The 22,505-nt window shown below is 48.5% G+C and overlaps 2 protein-coding genes across 6 annotated transcripts in view; both read left to right on the forward strand.

Annotated features, from left to right (window-relative positions):
• The window catches only part of LOC118391222 (protein POF1B-like), a 43,148-nt gene extending 40,938 nt beyond the window's left edge, over nt 1-2,210 (forward strand). For 3 of the 5 annotated variants that reach the window (XM_035782386.2, XM_035782387.2, XM_035782389.2), the window contains exon 13: nt 1,250-2,210. In XM_035782386.2, the coding sequence (XP_035638279.1) occupies nt 1,250-1,270 (21 nt within the window). In that variant the 3' untranslated portion in view covers nt 1,271-2,210. The remainder of the gene's footprint in view (nt 1-1,249) is intronic. The other 2 variants (XM_035782388.2, XM_035782391.2) reach the window with 1 other exon arrangement.
• An 8,776-nt stretch (nt 2,211-10,986) lies between these two features.
• Nucleotides 10,987-22,505, forward strand: part of LOC118391687 (protein sprouty homolog 3-like) — an 18,326-nt gene continuing 6,807 nt past the window's right edge. Inside the window, exon 1 of the mRNA XM_035783194.2 lies at nt 10,987-11,591. The gene's annotated coding sequence lies outside the window, so the exon portion shown is untranslated. The remainder of the gene's footprint in view (nt 11,592-22,505) is intronic.

Below are 22,505 nucleotides of genomic sequence, written 5' to 3' on the forward strand. Positions count from 1 at the left end.
GCCATGCTAGAATGGACAAGTTATCAGTTATTGTTCTCAGTTTAGAGTTTGAAGTGAGGGGTAGGATTAGGGAAATAATTAAGGTAAGTGGTTAAAAGTGAAATATGATTAGTGATGTCTATTCTGACATGGCCAAATAGTGTTAACCCTGTGTGTACTGTCATGGGGACCAGCAGGGAGAGAGAGAGCTTGGGTTCCTTACTGGGCTTTTACTATCTGGCCCTGTCAGAAGCTGGGCCAGGGGTCGCTGTGTGAGGAGGGATGATGAGAGGCTGATGGATGGATGGATGCTGTTCCCTCTGTGGTCCTGGAGAGCTAGGCACTGATGGCATGGAGAGACCATGTTCATTTCTGCCTCTGTCTGTTAGTAGTAAAATAAATGGATGTTCTCCCAACTCTACTAAATTCCCCATCAGGATGGTATGTTTAATTGGACAGGTGTCCTTGTTTGTGAGAAGCATGCAAGAGGTAGTGATTGAGTTGGAGTGGATATACAGTGCATTCAGAAAGTATTCAGACCCCTTGAATATTTCCAAATGTTGTTACGTTACAACCTTATTCTAAAATTGATCAAATTGCTTTTCCCCTCATTAATCTACAAACAAAACCCCATAATGACAAAGCAAAAACAGGTTTAGATTTTTGGTGTACAAATGTATTTAAAAAAATAAAAGAAGGAAATATGACATTTACATAAGTATTCAGACCCTTTACTCAGTACTTTGTTGAAGCAACTTTGGAAGCGATTACAGCCTCGAGTCTCATAGCAAAGGGTCTGAATACTTATGTAAATGTCATATTTCCCTTTTTTTATACACACCAAAAAATCTAAACCTGTTTTTGCTTTGTCATTAAGGGGTATTGTTTGTAGATTGAAAAGGACTTTTAAAAATATCTAATCCTTTTTAGTATAAGACTGTAACGTAATAAAATGTGGAAAAAGTAAAGGGGTCTGAACACTTTCCGGGTGACATTACCGACTTTTCCAGGGATTGGAGATCCACTGTTCGTCTTAGAGCTGTCATGACGTCTGAATCAAAGCTGTCATTAGCACACTAGTCAAAACAACAACATCAATCAGAGGGTTGGATAAGATCAAGCTTTTTGTCTTTCCAAGGCATAATGAAAGAGTTGTGTGGCAGATTTATACTGAGTGAGAAAAATAGAAAAAGCCATGTAATTAAGTACATCTGATGGATTAGTCCTTCACACCATAACGACTGTATCCATGTTGTTTGTTTTGAAACAGAACATCATTTCAACCCCTTAAAGAGGCTGCTTCTCTCTGCTCCGCACAGGAATGAACGACAAGAAGACCCTGATGTTCCGCCTCCCTCCTACACTCCGTCCGTCCCTCCACTTCCCCCCCCCCTGCAGCTGCCGTCTCCCTCTTCCTCAGGGCTGCCAGGGTGGTGGTGGTGGTAGGGTCAACACCCCTATATTTGGGATGAGTGGTTTGGAACAAATGGGGTTGCTTAGACGAGAGGCTTCACTTTGGTTGGGATAGGGACACCAAATACTCAACGACCAAATATGTTGTAGTAGAAGCTTTTGCTACAGTCACGAGGGCTAGGGAGGGGACAGGGAAGAGGGGGTTGGAGCTTATTAGTGTGCAGCGATCTAGTCCTCTGTCCTCCATGGAGCCAGCACCACCCTGCTAATCTTGGGGACAACTCCTCTAAAGGCGTTATGGTTACTTTGCATGTAAATAAGTTGGCTAAATATGCTTTAATTATGCGCTAATTAAAAAGACTATGGTGAAACTCGCTTTGGCAGACATTTAATAAAAATGGCAACCTCTGTTCTGGTCTTTTGCTATTCTTTTGTGGCAAGGTAATGGTACATAACTGTGATATGTTTTAGATTAATTTGGTTTCATGTTTAAACCTTAAGAGGTGCATGGGTTTGTTTTGATTGAGGGGTTATCTGAATGGAATGCTGTGCTTGGGGTTGGGGGTTGTATGAGACTATGAATGACTGGGTTGGACATGGACTGGTGCATGGTTCTATGGGTAATATACCATAGTGGATGACCTGGTCATTTTAGAAGCACAATAAACACTGTATGGAGTACTATGTTTTTCCTTCAATTGTTTTCTGCTGAAGTTCTCTTTAATGTGCTCTCACATTTAAAGTCAGTCTGTTCTTCTCTATTTAGGCCTTAACCTCTGCTTTTTAGAACTGTGATTAAAATGTACAATTTAACGTCACTTGTCTTTAATTTTGTATGTGTTTTATTTTCTTTTTACCTATGAAACGCCAATAATACGACCTCGGGGCAACTACTATATTATCCAGTAGGGTTCCACTGTGATGCAGTTACCTTCTTGTGGCAGCAGAGGGGGCCAGTGGCCTAGAGTTGTGCCTCAGAGTGACGGAGTGGTATGGAGCAGACCCCCTCTGCTCTGCTCTCAGTGAATGAGGTCATGATATCTCTGTAGGGCTTGGCTCAGGCAGACTGTCAACCATTTCACTGTCCCATTCACTGGACATTCTGTCTGACGATGCACACATGCCCTGTGATCTATATATGCTTGGTAATAGTAGTAGGACACTAGTACCTAGTGTTTTAGTGGTTAGATATTGCAGTGCTATTACTAGTATTACAGTCAAATAAGTAAAATTATTAGTTGTGTTGTTAGTGCGTGAGAAACTTTTGTGACAGATTTCTTGACTGAACCATTTCCGTAGCCTGTTTTATGCATGCTTCATGAATTAGTGATGAGGCGTGGTGCTGGTCTCTGGTAGGTCTTCAACTGCTCTCTTCAGGAGAATGAGGTCGGGAGGGAAGCTACGGCTCCTAAAGGAAAATACTGTCTCATTCATAAAGTTAGGGATTATCTGGACCTCTGCTATCTGATTGGCCTACATACCTGGCCTCCTGATTGCCTGGCCAACCAAACTTCTTGCTAGGGCCAAACGGTACACCACGCCCAAGTCTGGATCTGAGAACATCGCAGACCCTTCACCGAATGCGAACACATTCGGGCCATCTGATTGGTCCAGAAACCGATGCGTTGAGCCAGAACACACGTGGGTAAAAAAAAATCATAATTGGTTTTGATACTCTTATTGTTTAGAGACAATCCAATCTCTTTACGGCTTTGTTTTGTACGACACCCCTCATACCCCTCATCACCACAAACGACTTCAATGATGGCAGTCTCAGACTAAAGTATGTAGCGAACAGCAGAACAGCGTTGTCAGACTAGCCTCTTGGTACCTGTACGTATATCACTTCCTAATAAGTTGATGACACACCCAAGCAAGCCCCCACGCACAGTTACACGCACGCACACTATTGTGTCTATATGATCACAATAGTGATTTGATTTTGATTTGAAGCGGTATCATTCTTAGTTTCCCCTCTTCCAATCCCTCTCTCTCTCGTTCTCCACATCTCTATCCTCTCTCCCTCCCTTCCCACTGCATGGCCTGATGTAGCTCTGAGAGTTAGAGATGCATGGGCCAGTGTGTGTGAGGTTGAGCGTCGGATGGGTGAGGAGAGAGAGGGAGATGTGGGGGCTGGGGATAATGGGGAAGCATTGATTATGGCTGATAATTCAGGGCTTTGATGTGGATAATGCAGTCTCTCTCTTCCTGCACTGCCTGTGAACTCAAAGCCCCTGGGGGCCACAGAGGATATTGGGTTTACACACTCTCTCTTTCTCTCTCGCTCTCTCTGTGTTTGATAGAGCGAAAGAGAGAGCATGCACGCACATGTAGAGTGTGTGTAAGTGAGTGATTGTGTAAGTGTGTGTTTGTACAGTACTACCACAGAACTGTTTGTGTGTGTCCAAACTCACAGAGGTTTTTACCATGTCTGTCTTTGTCTTCCGGTGTTCCTTAACTTCTGAAATTCTGTTGTGTTTATAGAAGTTTTAGTTTTCATTGTTTTTCACTGTCTCTTTCCATCCATAACCCAAACCTTACTCTCTCTCTCCTTCTATCCTAACACAAACCATACTCTGTCTCTCTTTCCAACCTGACTATGCTCACTCACAGGGCGCTACACACTCACAAGGCCCTACACACACACACACACTCACTCCAACATCTGCTCACTCACACATAATATGCACATACATTTATACTGACTCTACACACACACACACACACGCACGCACGCACGCACGCACGCACGCACGCACGCACGCACGCACGCACGCACGCACGCACACACGCACACACACACACACACACACACACACACACACACACACACACACACACACACACACACACACACACACACACACCCACAAGCTGCTGCTACTCTGTTGATCCTATATCCTGTTGCCTAGTCACCTTACCCCTATACATATCTACATCTACCTTCATCACTCTAGAATCCCTGCACGTTGTGAATATGGTATTGGAACTGACCCTGTATATAGTATGCTTACTGACAGTATTCTTATTGTATTTTTATTGTATTCTTCATATTTCCTCATTTCTAGTATTACATTGTTATTGATTATTGCATTGTTGGGTTTTGAGTTTGCAAGAAAGGCATTTCACTGTACATGTGCATGTGACATTAAAACTTGAAGCGGACTAGGAAATGTGTGAGTGGCAGCTCTCTCTCTGGCCTCTTTTGAACCCTCTTTCCCTGTTACCCCTGTATCCCATCTAACCAGGACCCCTGCAGTGGGTCATTGGCGCCTGCCCCTCCCTGCAGCACTCCACCAATCAGGCATTTATGGTAGAGTGGCCAGACGGAAGCCATTCCTCAGTAAAAGGCACATGACAGCCCACTTGGAGTTTGCCAAAAGGCACCTAAAGGACTCTCAGACCATGAGAAACAAGATTCTCTGGTCTGATGAAACCAAGATTGAACTCTTTGGCCTTAATCCCAAGCTTCACATCTGGAGGAAAAATGGCACCATCCCTGCGGTGAAGCATGGTGGTGGAAGCATCATGCAGTGGGGATGTTTTTCAGTAGCAGGGACTGGGAGACTAGTCAGGATCAAGGCAAAGATGAACAGAGCAAAGTAGAGAGAGATCCTTGATGAAAACCTGCTCCAGAGCGCTCAGGACCTCACATTGGGGGTGAAGGTTCACCTTCCAACAGGACAAAGACACTAAGTTTTGTGTTTTGGAAAAATATCTTTATTGATTTCCACACAATGTTCCCAGCAGACTGTTCAACTTAATCAAACACTCTGGGAACCTTTAAAGAACATATTGAATGTGTTCTAGAAACTTGCTTGCAACATCAGGCAAATGTTTTATACAAACATTCTAGAATCATCAGCATGACATGACAGTTTTTGTGATATTTGCTGTGACCTAACAAATGTGGTGGGAACTTCCACAGAACCAATTTTGGTTTGCTGGGTAGGCTCATCTTTCCTGCATCTGATGTAATTATGGACTGTCTGTCTCCTCTTTATCTCTCTAAACTCCCCCTGTATTTATTTCTCTCTCTCTCTCTCTCTCTCTCTCTCTCTCTCTCTCTCTCTCTCTCTCTCTCTCTCTCTCTCTCTCTCTCTCTCTCAGGTTCACTCCCTCTCTCCATCTCTTTAAAACAGTCACTTTTAACCTCTCATCTTTTCCATCTCTCTTCTCACTCTTCCGTCTCTTTCTTTTTTTCTTTCTCTCTTTCTCGGTCCACTTTTTCGGCTCGCATGCCCTAGCTGCTGATGCACTCCTGGCCATTAATACACATTTTATACCTAGTCAGTCAGGAAATGCATCTGAGCCCCAGCGGCTGCCTGCAGCCTCTCAGACCGACAGGAAATGGGAGTTTGGCTGGTGGCCAGCCCTGCTATTTCAGGGGGCGGCCGGAGCCAATCAACAAGCCCTGGTCAGTTAATGGAACACGGATACTTTGGCGAAATATCAGGAACAATTATGGAGGCGCAAAGGAGGGGGAGGAGGGGGTAGAAGAGAGGAGGGGGGAGCGATTGCCTCAGACATAGGACTAGGGAGGGGGAGTAGGGATGAAGATGGAGAGGGGTGGGGGGAGAGGGAGAGTGGATGGGGCTAGGGAGGGGTAGGGTGTATTGCTTCATCGGCACAGGGCTGAACAGAGACTATAGCTAGGGATTGGAGTGACACGTGGAGAGGTGGGAGTAGGGAAGGTCGGCATTAAATCATATTAGATACAGATGGCTGTGTTTATGAATCTCAGTGTTTTACAGAATGAGGGGATGAGGAGGGGATGAGGGTAGCTTGACTGTGACTGCATTTCATTCTAGAAAGTTTCTCCTTTCCACTATGCCTGCATTCACTTCCCTTGAAGAAGGAGTAATGAGGGGGAGGGAATGAGGACAGAGGGGAGGGAGCAAAAGTCTGGAATGAAACACAGCCAGAGTGAGATCCATAGTATAACTGAATAAAACACAGCCAGAGTGGGTTCTATAGTTTAACTGAACGTAACATAGCCAGAGTAGGTTCTGTAGTATCGTGAAGAAAAATGTCATGTTTGTGCATTTCTAATAACCAATTTGACTGTGTTCATGCAAGTAACTGACTGATCGTGCCTGGGAGGAATCTTCACTATCAGTATCTGCAATTTGGAAGTACGCACAGAACATTGTTTTAAGAACGGAAAGGGATATCTCAGTTTCAAGGTCTCAGCTTGGAGAGAAGAAGTCTTGTGAGGTATTTGTCTGTCACAAGCAGGAACCAACATTAATGATGAATTAATTAGGAATAATGAATAAGCTAAATCATGCAAATATAACTTCTCTGTGTAAGCAGTATATATGAGAACTAACGGGACAGCCTTGGCAGAGTTCACTTCAGACCGGTACTTTAAGCATCTAAATTTGACTGAGAACTCTCCAGCTTACTGTTAATAAATAATTATTAATTCAATATTAACTTTGAGTGTCCCTGTGTAGAATTTCCACTACAGTTTAACTGAATGTAACACAGCCAGAGTGGGCTCTATAGTATAACTGAATTTAACACAGCCAGAGTGGGCTCTATAGTGTAACTGAATGTAACATAGCCCGAGTGGGCTTTATAGTATAACTGAATTTAACACAGCCAGAGTGGGCTCTATAGTGTAACTGAATGTAACATAGCCCGAGTGGGCTCTATAGTATAACTGAATTTAACACAGCCGGTGTGGGCTCTATAGTATAACTGAATGTAGCATAGCCAGAGTGATTGTACAGACATTTAGGTAGGTCTATACAGTAGAGGTGAGAGTTGCAAAATACTGTAATCCTACTGCTACACTCTGGGTTTATGGAGCGCTCACAGCTGGAGTGTTTTGTGTGTGTTAGAGCTGGACTGTTGTGTGTGTGTGTGTGTATGTGTTAGCACTGGACTGCATTGGGTTGTGTGTGTGTGTGTCTGCATTTGTGTTTGTGTCAGTGGTGGATTGCAGTGTGGTGTGTGTGTATGAGTGTGTCAGTGCTGGACTGCATTGTGTAACCTGATCCTGAGTGCCAGGCGGGCTGAACTGACCTCCAGCTCTGGGGTTCTGCAACAGAGTGTTCACAGTGTATGCCTGTGGAACTGTGACAGTGGGATACAAACACACAGTGTGCAGAATGCCGGCAGAAATGAATGACTTTGTCAGCTGTGTGCCGGTCGTTAACCAGGCCGTTTTACATTGATCCTGTCCTGGCCCAAAACTACATCCCCACATCCCTACATTCACTCCTCTATACTCCCTCCATCCCTTCAGTCCTACCCTGGCTCAGAACAGAGTAATCACCCTAGACTCCTCGCTACCACTTTCTGGGCCTATAGTCTTACTAGCACTGATGACAGTGCCCTCCAGGAAACAAAAAAACACTGGAAATACGTGGATGACGTGAATCTGGATCAGACGTAGACACCTCAACTACCCTGTCCCACCAACAGACCCTAAATGGTCTTGGCATCTGGGTAGAGGAGCACAGAATGAAACTAAACCCAAAGACAAAAAGAAAACAAAGTTCTGCATGTCACCCACAGTAAGAATCCACTCAACCTACTGACACTCTCCATTGACCAGAACACCCTTGAAGTCTGTGACACAGTAAGAATCCTGGGGGTCACCATCCAGAATCATTTACAATTGGACACTCAAGTGGACCACATGCTGAGCTCTGCCAACAGGAATCTGTTTGTTCTGCGGCGTCTGAAGAAATTTGGTGTCCTAGACCCAGAACTGGTTTCCATCTACAAAGGTGTCCCGTACTTCAATATGCAGCCCCGGTCTGGCGCAGTTCTGTGACCAAAAACCAGGCTGAAAGGCTGGAACGCACACAGAAACAGGCCTGTAAGATCATCCTTGCCAGAGGTACTCAGGCTACCCAGATTTAAATCTGAAACTAAATCCATGTAGTGTTTTATTGCCCTCTGTATGACGATATGAGATGTTATTTTTGTAAAATGTTGGTGATAACCCTGAAGGATTCTGCCTACGGGACGAGCAGAGGATTGAATTCTGATTCAGATGGGACTTGTTTGAAATTGCTTAGCTTGTTCATAATGCCTGGAGAAAAATGTGAAATTGATTGTTTATGAAGTGTGGCTAGATGGTAGTTGTACTTGCCATGGTTATTGTATGCGTGTAATTTTTAACATTTTATTTTGTAGTGTCTTGTAAGCCCATGTGGGCTGAACACCGGTAGGCGTATGACAATTCAACCAAATCAACCAATACCTTATTTGAGCAGCCTCCGAAACAAAAACGGATTTTAAAGAACTTGTAATAATGCTGAAAGACCAATAAACGAATAAACTACCCTTCAATCCTCTCCCTCCTCTCAGGTGTTTCCCCTGGCAGGAAGCAGTGCTGTTTGTTCCTGGATAGTGTCCGTTTACCATTTAGATGACTGTGTAGGGATGTATACAGTATATGCATAATGTCTATAGGGCAGAGAATAGTCAGCCTCAGAGATCTTGCAGAGAACCTGCTGAGTAAGACTGGGGCTGGTGGAACGGAAGAGTCCCAAATATACATTTGACTGCAAAAATATACATCATCAATATTGACGTTGACAGCTTTCAATATTACCCAGAGTGCTGCTGACAAGGCTTTCCAGGATGAGACCGGAAATAAGGAAGTAAACACTGAAAAATAGAGCTAATGTTTTTGTCTTGAAAATGGGCAACACTTTATTTGGATAGTCCATCTGTAGATGCTCTATAGACTATCTACAAGCTATCAGTAACATTTCAACTAACTATCTATTAAACCCTTATCCTAACCCTAAACTTAACTCTAACCATTTCCCTATTCTTAACCATTTCCCTAACCCTTATTCTAAACCTAACCCTAACCATAAACTTAGCAAGCAGTTGCTTATCAACATATAGTTTATTGATAGAATGACCATCTGAAGAGCATCTACAGATGGACTATCCGGACCATCCAAATAAAGTGTGACCAGAAAAGGTTTTGAAAGAGGCTCTCAGAGCTGTGTCTGTAGGTGAGAGGACACACAGAGTGGCACAGAATCAGTGACTTGTCTTGTATAAAGGTTGAGTGGCAGCTTTGTGACAGGGGTGTTTGACCTGTGTGTGTTGTAAGGGCTTTTGATAGTTGTGGCTCCCCCACAACACTCTAAACATCTCTCTCCACACTGTGATACTGTCAGCCTTGTGAGGCTTTTTATGACTTAACCCCTGCATTCCCCTCCTCTATTTTCCTCTTTTTCCCTCTCTTGCCCATCACATGCTCTTTCACCTCCCCTCTCACTCCCTCCCTGTCTCATTTTTCTCCTTCTCTCACTCCCTCCCTGTCTCCCCTTTTCTCCCTGTCTCCCCTTTTCTCCCTCTCTCCCTCCCTCTCTCCCCTTTTCTCCCTCTCTCCCCTTTTCTCCCTCTCTCCCTCCCTGTCTCCCCCTTTCTCCCTCTCTCCCTCCCTGTCTCCCCTTTTCTCCCTCTCTCCCCTTTTCTCCCTCTCTCCCCTTTTCTCCCTCTCTCCCCTTTTCTCCCTCTCTCCCTCCCCCTGTCTCCCCCTTTCTCCCTCTCTCCCTCCCTGTCTCCCCTTTTCTCCCTCTCTCCCTCCCTGTCTCCCCTTATCTCCCTCTCTCCCTCCCTGTCTCCCCTTTTCTCCCTCTCTCCCTCCCTGTCTCCCCTTTTCTCCCTCTCTCCCTCCCTGTCTCCCCTTTTCTCCCTCTCTCCCTCCCTGTCTCCACTTTTCTCCCTCTCTCCCTCCCTCTCTCCCCTTTTCTCCCTCTCTCCCTCCCTGTCTCCCCTTTTCTCCCTCTCTCCCTCCCTGTCTCCCCTTATCTCCCTCTCTCCCTCCCTGTCTCCCCTTTTTTCCCTCTCTCCCTCCCTGTCTCCCCTTTTCTCCCTCTCTCCCTCCCTGTCTCCCCTTTTCTCCCTCTCTCCCCTTTTCTCCCTCTCTCCCCTTTTCTCCCTCTCTCCCTCCCTGTCTCCCCTTTTCTCCCTCTCTCCCTCCCTGTCTCCCCTTTTCTCCCTCTCTCCCTCCCTGTCTCCCCTTTTCTCCCTCTCTCCCCTTTTCTCCCTCTCTCCCTCCCTGTCTCCCCTTTTCTCCCTCTCTCCCTCCCTGTCTCCCCTTTTCTCCCTCTCTCCCTCCCTGTCTCCCCTTTTCTCCCTCTCTCCCCTTTTCTCCCTCTCTCCCTCCCTGTCTCCCCTTTTCTCCCTCTCTCTCTCCCTCACTCCCTCTGTCTTTCCTCTCCCTCATTTTTTCTCTTTCTTGCACACACTCTCCCCTTTTCTTCCCTTCTCTCTTTTTCTATCTGTCTCTCTCTCCCATTCTCCCTCTCTCTCTCTCCCTCTATCAAGGCTCTGCTCATAGACTCATATGGAACAGTGCCTGAGGGAGAGCAAATGAGAGATTCAGCCTGATGATGCCACTTAGCTATTAACTATCTGCAGCAAACATGTATCCCCCATCCTGAACAGAACCCTCCCCTGCCTCCCTCTACCATTCATGTCCAGCCCCCTCCTGCTCTCTTTCTCTCTGTTTCCCATCCTCCCTCCCTCCCATCTCTCCCCCTCTTTCTGTGTCTGTGTCTCTCACGCTCTCCCTCACACACACACTCTCGGCTTGCAGAGAATGAGAGGATAAACGTACAGACAGGAAGGACTGACCCAAGAGCGTTAGAGAGAGAGAGAGAGCCAGAGAGAGAGAGAGAACAAGAGAGCAAGGGAGAGAGGGACTATCCAGCACTCAGTCATTATGCTTCCAGGGATAGCAGAGAGAGAGACTACAGAGCCATACTACTACAATATCTGTGTCCTGTAATTTTGGAACTTTTTCACTTTCATTTGTTAACTTTTTTTCACAACCTTATGTTTTTAATCTAACAATATATTTTCTTCATTCTGAAGCAGAGGACTTGGCTGTTACTTCTTCTTGTGTTCTCTGGGATATTTCTAATGGTACTCTGCCCTCTGGTCTCCAGTGATCAGCACACTGTGGACCAGGGACCTCTCAGCCCCTGACAAGCCATAGTGGAGAGGCTGCTTGGCTGCTTGTCGTCAGGGCTGGGTTGCTGCTGCTTCTTCTTTGCAGGGAATGCAAAGGGACGCTCCTGAAAAGCCTACTGAGGGGACTCAAGGTGAAGGAAGGGAAGGGAAGGAAGGAGCTGTGGCCCCACAGAACTGAGAGAACTGCCCCCCTCCCCAACCATCCCACTGCAGCATGGATCTCCCCCCATTCAGAGGTAGGTACAAACAGCCCCCCCACCAACCCATCTCTATTTTATGAGGAAAAACACTAAAAGCGGATATCCAAAGAGCTTTACTCTTTTACTAGACTCTCACATGTATTCTTTATATTCAACTTAACCGTGTGTAGAAGTGGTCTGCTTTCTGTAGGTCCTTCTCTGGCCTTACTGTTTAAAGCTTTATGCCACTGGGATAGTGGTGTGTCTACCTGGGAGAGTGTGGTGTGTCTACCTGGGAGAGTGTGGTGTGTCTACCTGGGAGAGTGGTGTGGTGTTTCTACCTGGGAGAGTGGTGTGGTGTGTCTACCTGGGAGAGTGGTGTGGTGTGTCTACCTGGGAGAGTGCTGTGGTGTGTCTACCTGGGAGAGTGCTGTGGTGTGTCTACCTGGGAGAGTGTGGTGTGTCTACCTGGAAGAGTGCTGTGGTGTGTCTACCTGGGATAGTGGTGTGGTGTGTCTACCTGGGAGAGTGTGGCGTGGTATGGTGTGTAACTGGTTTGATGTGGTTTGGTGTGTTATGGTGTGTAACTGGTTTGATGTGGTGTGGTATGGTGTGTAGCTGGTTTGATGTGATGTGGTATGGTGTGTAACTGGTTTGATGTGGTTTGGTGAGTAACTGGTTTGGTGTGGTGTGTGTACTGTAACTGGGATAGTTTGGTGTGGTGAGTCTAACTGGGGGAGAGGTGTGGTATTGTTTGGTATGGTGTATAACTGGTTTGCATAACTGGAAGAGTGGTGTGATGTTGTGTGGTATGTTGTGATGTGTGTACTGTAACTGGGATAGTTTTGTGTGGTAAGAGTAACTGATTTGGTATGGTGTGGTGTGAGTAAATGGTTTGGTGCGGTGTGAGTAAATGGTTTGGTGTGGTGTGAGTAAATGGTTTGGTGTGGTGTGAGTAAATGGTTTGGTGTGGTGTGAGTAAATGGTTTGGTGTGGTGTGAGTAAATGGTTTGGTGTGGTGTGAGTAAATGGTTTGGTGTGGTGTGTTAATGGTTTGGTGTGGTGTGAGTGAATGGTTTGGTGCAGTGTGAGTGAGTGAATGGTTTGGTGTGGTGTGAGTAAATGGTTTGGTGTGGTGTGAGTAAATGGTTTGGTGCGGTGTGAGTAAATGGTTTGGTGTGGTGTGAGTAAATGGTTTGGTGTGGTGTGAGTAAATGGTTTGGTGTGGTGTGTTAATGGTTTGGTGTGGTGTGAGTGAATGGTTTGGTGCAGTGTGAGTGAGTGAATGGTTTGGTGTGGTGTGAGTAAATGGTTTGGTGCGGTGTGAGTAAATGGTTTGTTGCAGTGTGAGTGAATGGTTTGGTGTGGTGTGAGTAAATGGTTTGGTGCGGTGTGAGTAAATGGTTTGGTGTGGTGTGAGTAAATGGTTTGGTGTGGTGTGAGTAAATGGTTTGGTGCGGTTTTGAGAAAATGGTTTGGTGCGGTTTTGAGTAAATGGTTTGGTGTGGTGTGAGTAAATGGTTTGGTGCGGTGCACTATGGTGTGTGTACTGTAACTGGGATAGTTTGGTGTGGTGTGTGTAAGTGGGATGGGGACATGTGGGGTTATCATTGATTGTTTTCAAGGTCGGATACTATATGTCAATACCCATATCCGCTGGGCACGACTGGAGGGGTGGATGGGTGAACGAGTGATGGAGGGATAGAGGGATGGAGGGATGGAGAGATGGAGGGATAGAGGGATGGAGGGATGGAAGGATGGAAGGATGGAGGGATGGAGAGATGGAGGGATGGAGAGATGGAGGGATAGAGGGATGGAGGGATGGAAGGATGGAAGGATGGAGGGATGGAGAGATGGAAGGATGGAGGGATGGAAGGATGGAGGGATGAAAGGATGGAGGGATGAAGGGATAGAGGGATGGAGGGATGGAGAGATGGAAGGATGGAGGGATGGAAGGATGGAGGGATGGAGGGATGGAGAGATGGAAGGATGGAGGGATAGAGGGATGGAGGGATGGAAGAGGGATGGAAGAGGGATGGAAGGATGGAGGGATGGAGAGATGGAAGGATGGAGGGATGGAAGGATGGAGGGATGAAAGGATGGAGGGATGAAGGGATGGATGGATGGAGAGATGGAAGGATGGAGGGATGGAAGGATGGAGGGATGGAGGGATGGAGAGATGGAAGGATGGAGGGATGGAGAGATGGAGGGATAGAGGGATGGAGGGATGGAAGGATGGAAGGATGGAGAGATGGAAGGATGGAGGGATGGAAGGATGGAGGGATGAAAGGATGGAGGGGTGGAGGGATGAAGGGATAGAGGGATGGAGGGATAGAGGGATGGAGGGATGGAAGGATGGAAGGATGGAGGGATGGAGAGATGGAGGGATGGAGGGATGGAGAGATGGAGGGATGGAGGGATGGAAGGATGGAAGGATGGAGGGATGGAGAGATGGAAGGATGGAGGGATGGAAGGATGGAGGGATGAAAGGATGGAGGGGTGGAGGGATGAAGGGATAGAGGGATGGATGGATAGAGGGATGGAGGGATGGAAGGATGGAAGGATGGAGAGATGGAGGGATGGAGGGATGGAGAGATGGAGGGATAGAGGGATGGAGGGATGGAAGGATGGAAGGATGGAGGGATGAAGGGATAGAGGGATGGAGGGATGGAGAGATGGAGGGATAGAGGGATAGACGGATGGGATGAGTGTAGTGAAGAGAGTTTTTTTTCTAACACTAGGCAAGAGGAGCTAATGCACATCAACCACAAACGGTCGGATGAGAAACCTCACTGTCCTTCACTGTTTGAAAGAGTGCTCTCCTGGAATGTATTATTTATTTATTTATTTGTTAAATATATAAAATGTCTCTATGTTCCAAGGTTTGCTGTTGGAAAAGAGAGGTGGATGTAAGCTAAATACAGGCATATTAGATTAGAGTCGTCATAATTTGAAGAATCTGTTACAAATTGAATGCGCTCGATTTTTGTGTGTGTACAGTTGATCAAGTTGATAAAAGCATATTTTTTTCCAGTGGTTTTGTATTAGAGAAGTTAACGAAGTTGCACAAGTGTGTGTAAGTGAGAGCGAGAGAGAGAGAGGAGGTTGCATGGCGTAACTGGTACAGCTGTTTGGGACCATTGGCCCATTGTGGAAAGGTGAAATAACTCACTGTGCCAGACAGGGTGCCGTGAGGGGTGACTTCTCTTTCTCACCCCTACTTACACAAGATGGTGGGTTACACACACACACATGCACGTATGTCAACGCATGCACACACACACTGTGATGCCTCAACTTTATCACTAACTACTTCCAGTCTCCTCCCCCTTTCCAATTGTTTTTCCTGTTCACTTTCTTCTGCTTTATCTTTATTCATGTCTCTCCCTCTCTCTTTATCTCTCTCTCTCCCTCTTTATCCCCCTCTCCCTCTCTCTCTCCCTCTTTATCCCTCTCTCCCTCTCTCTCTTTATCTCTCTCTCTCTCCCTCTTTATCCCCCTCTCCCTCTCTCTCTCCCTCTTTATCCCTCTCTCCCTCTCTCACTTTACCTCTCTCTCTCCCTCTTTATCCCTCTCTCCCTCTTTATCCCTCTCTCCCTCTTTATCCCTCTTTATCTCTCTCTCTCTTTATCTCTCTCTCTCTTTATCTCTCTCCCTCTCTCCCTCTCTCCCTCTCTCTCTCTCTCTCTCTCTCTCTCTCTCTCTCTCTCTCTCTCTCTCTCTCTCTCTCTCTCTCTCTCTCTCTCTCTCTCTCTCTCTCTCTCTCTCTCTCTCTCCTGCCTGGACTTGCTGGTCTGCAGTGTCTATTTCAGTCCTTCCTGGGGGTCGGATTCGACACATCCGGAATCTCATACAGTTTATTGTCATTCAATCCTGCTGCGCTCCCAGAGGGGCTAGAGGGTGGCCCATGGGTCCCATTGACAACTCACGCACAAGGGAACCAGCCAGTCACGTCACACACACACACACACACACACACACACACACACACACACACACACACACACACACACACACACACACACACACACACACACACACACACACACACACACACACACACACACACACACACACACACACACACACACACACACACACACACACACACACACACACAAACAAACAAACAAACAAACAAACAAACAAACAAACAAACAGCCAGGGCCCCAATTCATATGTTAGGGTAGGTTGTTTTAGTGGGTGCCAGCCCCAAACTTAGGCCTCAACTGCCAATATGCAACTCTGGAAAGGAGGAAAGAGAGAGCAGGAGTAAGGGAAAGGGAGAAGGGGAGACAGAGGGTGTGTGTGGGTGTGAGAGAGTGAGAGCGAGAGAGAGAGAGATGCCCCCTGCAGGAAACTGTGTCCTGGATGCTGAGAGGAGGAGGAGAGAAGAGAGGTTGAGAGGAGAGGGCTAGGGGAGGGCCAGGGGTAGAGGAGGAGGAAGGCTAGGGAAGGGCCAGGGGTAGAGGAGGAGGAAGGCTAGGGGAGGGCCAGGGGTATAGAAGGAGGAAGGCTAGGGGAGGGCCAGGGGTATAGAGGGAGGAAGGCTAGGGGAGGGCCAGGGGTAGAGGAGGAGGGCTAGAGGAGGGCCAGGGGTATAGAAGGAGGAAGGCTAGGGGAGGGCCAGGGGTATAGAGGGAGGAGGGCTAGGGGAGGGCCAGAGGTATAGAGGGAGGAAGGCTAGGAGAGGGCCATGGGTAGAGGAGGAGGAAGGCTAGGGGCGGCGCCAGGGGTATAGAGGGAGGAGGGCTAGGGGAGGGCCAGGGGTAGAGGACGAGGGCTAGGGGAGGGCCAGGGGTAGAGGAGGAGGGCTAGGGTTAAAGAGTGAGGAGGGCTGGGGGAGGTCCAGGGTTATAGAAGGAGGAGGGCTAGGGGAGGGCCAGGGGTAGAGGAGGGCTAGAGGAGGGCCAGGGGTAGAGGAGGGCTAGGGGAGGGCCAGGATGTAGAGGAGGGCTAGAGGAGGGCCAGGGGTAGAGGAGGGCTAGGGGAGGGCCAGGGGTAGAGGAGGGCTAGGGGAGGGCTAGGATGTAGAGGAGGGCTAGGGGAGGGTCAGGGGTAGAGGAGGGCTAGGGGAGGGCCAGGGGTAGAGGAGGGCTAGGGGAGGGCCAGGATGTAGAGGAGGGCTAGGGGAGGGCCAGGGGTAAAGGGTGGCTAGGGGAGGGCCAGGATGTAGAGGAGGGCTAGGGGAGGGCCAGGGGTAGAGGAGGGCTAGGGGAGGGCCAGGATGTAGAGGAGGGCTAGGGGAGGGCCAGGGGTAGAGGAGGGCTAGGGGAGGGCCAGGGGTAGAGGGGGGCTAGGGGAGGGCCAGGGGTAGAGGAGGGCTAGGGGAGGGCCAGGATGTAGAGGAGGGCTAGGGGAGGGCCAGGGGTAGAGGGTGGCTAGGGGAGGGCCAGGATGTAGAGGAGGGCTAGGGAGGGCCAGGGGTAGAGGAGGGCTAGGGGAGGGCCAGGATGTAGAGGAGGGCTAGGGGAGGGCCAGGGGTAGAGGAGGGCTAGAGGAGGGCCAGGGGTAGAGGAGGGCTAGGGGAGGGCCAGGGGTAGAGGAGGGCTAGGGGAGGGCCAGGGGTAGAGGAGTGCTAGAGGAGGGCCAGGGGTAGAGGAGGGCTAGAGGAGGGCTAGGGGAGGGCCAGGGGTAGAGGAGGGCTAGGATAGGGGCCAGGGGTAGAGGAGGGCTAGGGGAGGGCCAGGGGTAGAGGAGGGCTAGGGGAGGGCCAGGGGTAGAGGAGGGCTAGGGGAGGGCCAGGGGTAGAGGAGGGCTAGAGGAGGGCCAGGGTTATAGAGGGAGGAAGGCTATACTCCTAGTAAAAAAGGGTCTGTCTAAAACCTTAAAGGGTTATTTGGCTGTGACCATAGAAGAACCCTTTGAGGAACCCTTTTTGGCTGCAGGTAGCCTAACAGTTACAGTGGGGCAAAAAAGTATTTAGTCAACCACCAATTGTGCAAGTTCTCCCACTTAAAAAGATGAGAGATGCCTGTAATTTTCATCATAGGTACACTTCAACTATGACAGACAAAATGAGAAGAAAAAAAATCCAGAAAATCACATTGTAGAATTTTTTATGAATTTATTTGCAAATTATGGTGGAAAATAAGTATTTGGTCAATAACAAAAGTTTATCTCAATACTTTGTTATATACCCTTTGTTGGCAATGACAGAGGTTAAACGTTTTCTGTAAGTCTTCACCCCCACCTCAGAGCGGTTCCTTCTCAGATAGAACCCTTTTGGTTCCAGGTAGAACTCACTCTGTAGAAAAGGTTCTACATGGAACCCAAAAGAGTTTTATCTGGAACCAAAAAGGGTTCTCCAATGTTTGTGTGTGTCTGTGTGGGGGTAGTATTTGATATGCAGTAAATGAACATTAGGCCATGACTGTCTTAATTTTCCAACACATCTGTCTCCCGCTTCCTATTCATTTTTATTTAAACTCCCCCCCTCCACATCACCCTTTCTTTCTGTTTTGCACTCCAGTTGTGGGCTTGGATTTCATCCCCCTCCCTCTCTAACTCAGCTGAGCTAAGAGGAGCAGGGTCCTATGTAGTGATTGTTATGAATAATATTCACTGTGTAGCTCTCTCCTGCTGCAGATAGGATTACTGTGCCAGAGAGGGCAGTGTGCAGGGGAGCAGGAGAGAGAGACCCAGGCCAGAGCTGCAGGGCTCACTCACCGCTGATACCCCCCCAGCGCACTGCCCTGTCTTCAAGTTACCTCTGACGGCAGGCTAGCCCAGTAAACACCAGCCCTGAGCTCTCTCGCCTCCCCTCTATCTCCTCCCCTCTCTCCACTTCTCTCTTTCTAACTTGCTTTCTTTCTTACTATTTCTCTCTTCCATTTGTCCTCTCCTCCTCTCTTACCTTCATCCTCTTTCTCCCTCACTCTGTTGCCTTGCTCTCTCCTTCACTCTATCCTCTCTCTAATCTTCTCCTCTCAACTCTTTCAATCCCCTTGTCTTTTTTACTGTCCTTTGGCTCTCTCTCTCTCTCTCTCTCTCTCTCTCTCTCTCTCTCTCTCTCTCTCTCTCTCTCTCTCTCTCTCTCTCTCTCTCTCTCTCTCTCTCTCTCTCTCTCTCTCTCTCTCTCATTCTCTCATTCTCTCTTCCCTCTCTCTCTATCGGTGTATTCCACGGCCCATGTATCAATGTGCCTCCTACCCAGAGCTGAAAAGCGCTCAGGTCTTGATTTCCTTCTCCTATTTTTTTTCTTTATCTGAGGCCCTAAAAGGTGTGTGAATGACAGTGAGGAGGAGGTGAAGGGATGAACAGATGAGTGGAAAAGCTGTTGATATGAGGGAATGATGCTGGAGTGAGCAATGGGTCCCAGTGGGTTTGCATCAAACACAGAGGATAAAAGCAGAAGCAGACACATAAAACAGACTTCCCAGAGCCAGGCAGATACAGCAGGGAGGAATAACTCAGAACAGCCGAGGAGAGGAGAGGAGAGGAGAGGAGAGGAGAGGAGAGGAGAGGAGAGGAGACATGTCTCGGCTGGACATTGTATTGAAGAAACAGATCTGGTCTACCTGAAGGACCAGCAAACATGTATCTTTCCTCATGCTACTGTATCTATGCTTTCTCACCATGTGCTGACAACATGTGCCATATCCCCCAGCCCTGTACCCCCAGTCTTTTACCCCAGCCCTGTACCCCCAGTATTGTACCTCAGCCCTGTACCCCCAGTCTTGTACCTCAGCCCTGTACCCCCAGTCTTGTACCACAGCCCTGTACCCCCAGTCTTTTACCCCAGCCCCAGCCCTGTGCCCCCAGTCTTGTACCCCAGCCCTGTACCCCCAGTCTTGTACCTCAGCCCTGTACCCCCAGTATTGTACCCCAGCCCTGTACCCCCAGTCTTTTACCCCAGCCCCAGCCCTGTACCCCCAGTCTTGTACCACAGCCCTGTACCCCCAGTCTTGTACCTCAGCCCTGTACCCCCAGTCTTGTACCCCAGCCCTGTACCCCCAGTCTTGTACCTCAGCACTGTACCCCCAGTCTTGTACCCCAGCCCTGTACCCCCAGTCTTGTACCACAGCCCTGTACCCCCAGTCTTGTACCCCAGCCCTGTACCCCCAAGTCTTGTACCCCAGCCAAGCCCTGTATCCCCAGTCTTGTACCCCCAGGCTTGTACCCCAGCCAAGCCCTGTATCCCCAGGTTTGTACCTCAACCCTGTACCCCCAGTCTTTTACCCCAGCCCCAGCCCTGTACCCCCAAGTCTTGTACCCCAGCCAAGCCCTGTATCCCCAGTCTTGTACCCCCAGGCTTGTACCCCAGCCAGCCCTGTACCCCCAGTCTTGTACCTCAGCCCTGTACTCCCAGTCTTGTACCCCAGCCCTGTACCCCCAGTCTTGTACCTCAGCACTGTACCCCCAGTCTTGTACCCCAGCCCTGTACCCCCAGCCTTGTACCTCAGCCCTGTAACCCCAGTCTTGTACCCCAGCCCTGTACCCCCAGTCTTGTACCCCAGCCCTGTACCCCAAGTCTTGTACCCCAGCCAAGCCCTGTATCACCAGTCTTGTACCCCCAGGCTTGTACCCCAGCCAGCCCTGTACCCCCAGTCTTGTACCTCAGCCCTGTACTCCCAGTCTTGTACCCCAGCCCTGTACCCCCAGTCTTGTACCTCAGCACTGTACCCCCAGTCTTGTACCCCAGCCCTGTACCCCCAGCCTTGTACCTCAGCCCTGTAACCCCAGTCTTGTACCCCAGCCCTGTACCCCCAGTCTTGTACCCCAGCCCTGTACCCCCAAGTCTTGTACCCCAGCCAAGCCCTGTACCCCCAGCCCTGTACCCCCAGTCTTGTACCCCAGCCAAGCCCTGTACCCCCAGTCTTGTACCTCAGCCCTGTACACACAGTCTTGTACCTCAGCCCTGTACACACAGTCTTGTACCTCAGCCCTGTACCCCCAGTCTTGTACCTCAGCCCTGTACCCCCAGTCTTGTACCCCAACCCTGCCCCAGCACTGTACCCTGGAGATAATGGGGGATAGGAGTAGGGTAGGAGCAGCTGGTGGCTAGGTGTAGGGTGGGGTGGAAACCTGTGGGTAGGTGGAGGGGGAGAGGGGAGGATTATGGGTAGTGGGAGTTGACTTCCCAAACATGGTTACCAAGGCAACAGCTCCCTCAAGGACAGACAGGGCTTCCGACCCCTTGAGTGGGGGAAAGAACAGCCAGTAATTCTAATGCTGCTGTAAATGCAACATGTAAACGTTGACTAAGTAGGAATGAGTCAACAGTATCCACTCTGCACAGCTGTCATTCTTAGAAAGCATATCTGAGGACTATTTGCTTTCTAGATCTAGATAAGTTATTTAGTTGATTAATGTTGATTATTGTGCAATGAAGAAATCAATGTATGTTTATTCATACAGTACACCACAGAAATCAACAGACAGACATCTCCTTAAGAGAAATCAGAGCAGATGAAGTTCTGTATCCAAGAGGAAATAAAGCAGATTATCTGTTAGTTCATCAGGGCTCGTCAGTCTAGAGTTACAACAGGGATGCCCACCCTCCTCCGGGGCTACCCATCTGCAGGGTTTGGTTCCAGCCCTACTATAATACATCTGATGGTAGCCCGTTAGCTCCTCAGGACCCTAAATAGCCCTAAAGTAAGGTGAACTAGAGCAGGGTTGGAGCAAAAGCCTGCACTCTATCCTCTGACCTGGTGTACGGGATCTGTGATGAGACCAAGAACAGTTTACATGGTTTTGCAGAGATGGACGACAGTCTGATGGGTGTGTAGTGGATGGTCTGATAGCTGTGTAGTGGATGGTCTGATGGGTGTGTAGTGGATGGTCTGATGGGTGTGTAGTGGATGGTCTGATGGGTGTGTAGTGGATGGTTTGATGGGTGTGTAGTGGATGGTCTGATGGGTGTGTAGTGGATGGTCTGATGGGTGTGTAGTGGATGGTTTGATGGGTGTGTAGTGGATGGTCTGATGGGTGTGTAGTGGATGGTCTGATGGGTGTGTAGTGGATGGTCTGATGGGTGTGTAGTGGATGGTCTGATGGGTGTGTAGTGGATGGTCTGATGGGTGTGTAGTGGATGGTCTGATGGGTGTGTAGTGGATGGTCTGATGGGTGTGTAGTGGATGGTCTGATGGGTGTGTAGTGGATGGTCTGATGGGTGTGTAGTGGATGGTCTGATGGGTGTGTAGTGGATGGTATGATAGCTGTGTAGTGGATGGTCTGATGGGTGTGTAGTGGATGGTCTGATGGGTGTGTAGTGGATGGTCTGATGGGTGTGTAGTGGATGGTCTGATATCTGTGTAGTGGGATGGTCTGATGGGTGTGTAGTGGATGGTCTGATGGGTGTGTAGTGGATGGTCTGATGGGTGTGTAGTGGATGGTCTGATGGGTGTGTAGTGGATGGTCTGATATCTGTGTAGTGGGATGGTCTGATGGGTGTGTAGTGGATGGTCTGATGGGTGTGTAGTGGATGGTCTGATGGGTGTGTAGTGGATGGTTTGATGGGTGTGTAGTGGATGGTCTGATGGGTGTGTAGTGGATGGTCTGATGGCTGTGTAGTGGATGGTCTGATATCTGTGTAGTGGATGGTCTGATGGGTGTTTAGTGGATGGTCTGATAGCTGTGTAGTGGATGGTCTGATATATGTGTAGTGGATGGTCTGATATATGTGTAGTGGATGGTCTGATATATGTGTAGTGGATGGTCTGATATCTGTGTAGTGGATGGTCTGATAGCTGTTAAGTGGATGGTCTGATATCTGTGTAGTGGATGGTCTGATATCTGTGTAGTGGATGGTCTGATAGCTGTTAAGTGGATGGTCTGATATCTGTGTAGTGGATGGTCTAATATCTGTGGGGTGGATGGTCTGATAGCTGTTAAGTGGATGGTCTGATATCTGTGTAGTGGATGGTCTAATATCTGTGTAGTGGATGGTCTGATAGCTGTTAAGTGGATGGTCTGATATCTGTGTAGTGGATGGTCTGATATCTGTGTAGTGGATGGTCTGATATC

Source organism: Oncorhynchus keta, chromosome 12 (genome assembly GCF_023373465.1).
Source record: "Oncorhynchus keta strain PuntledgeMale-10-30-2019 chromosome 12, Oket_V2, whole genome shotgun sequence".
Lineage (NCBI taxonomy): Eukaryota > Metazoa > Chordata > Actinopteri > Salmoniformes > Salmonidae > Oncorhynchus > Oncorhynchus keta.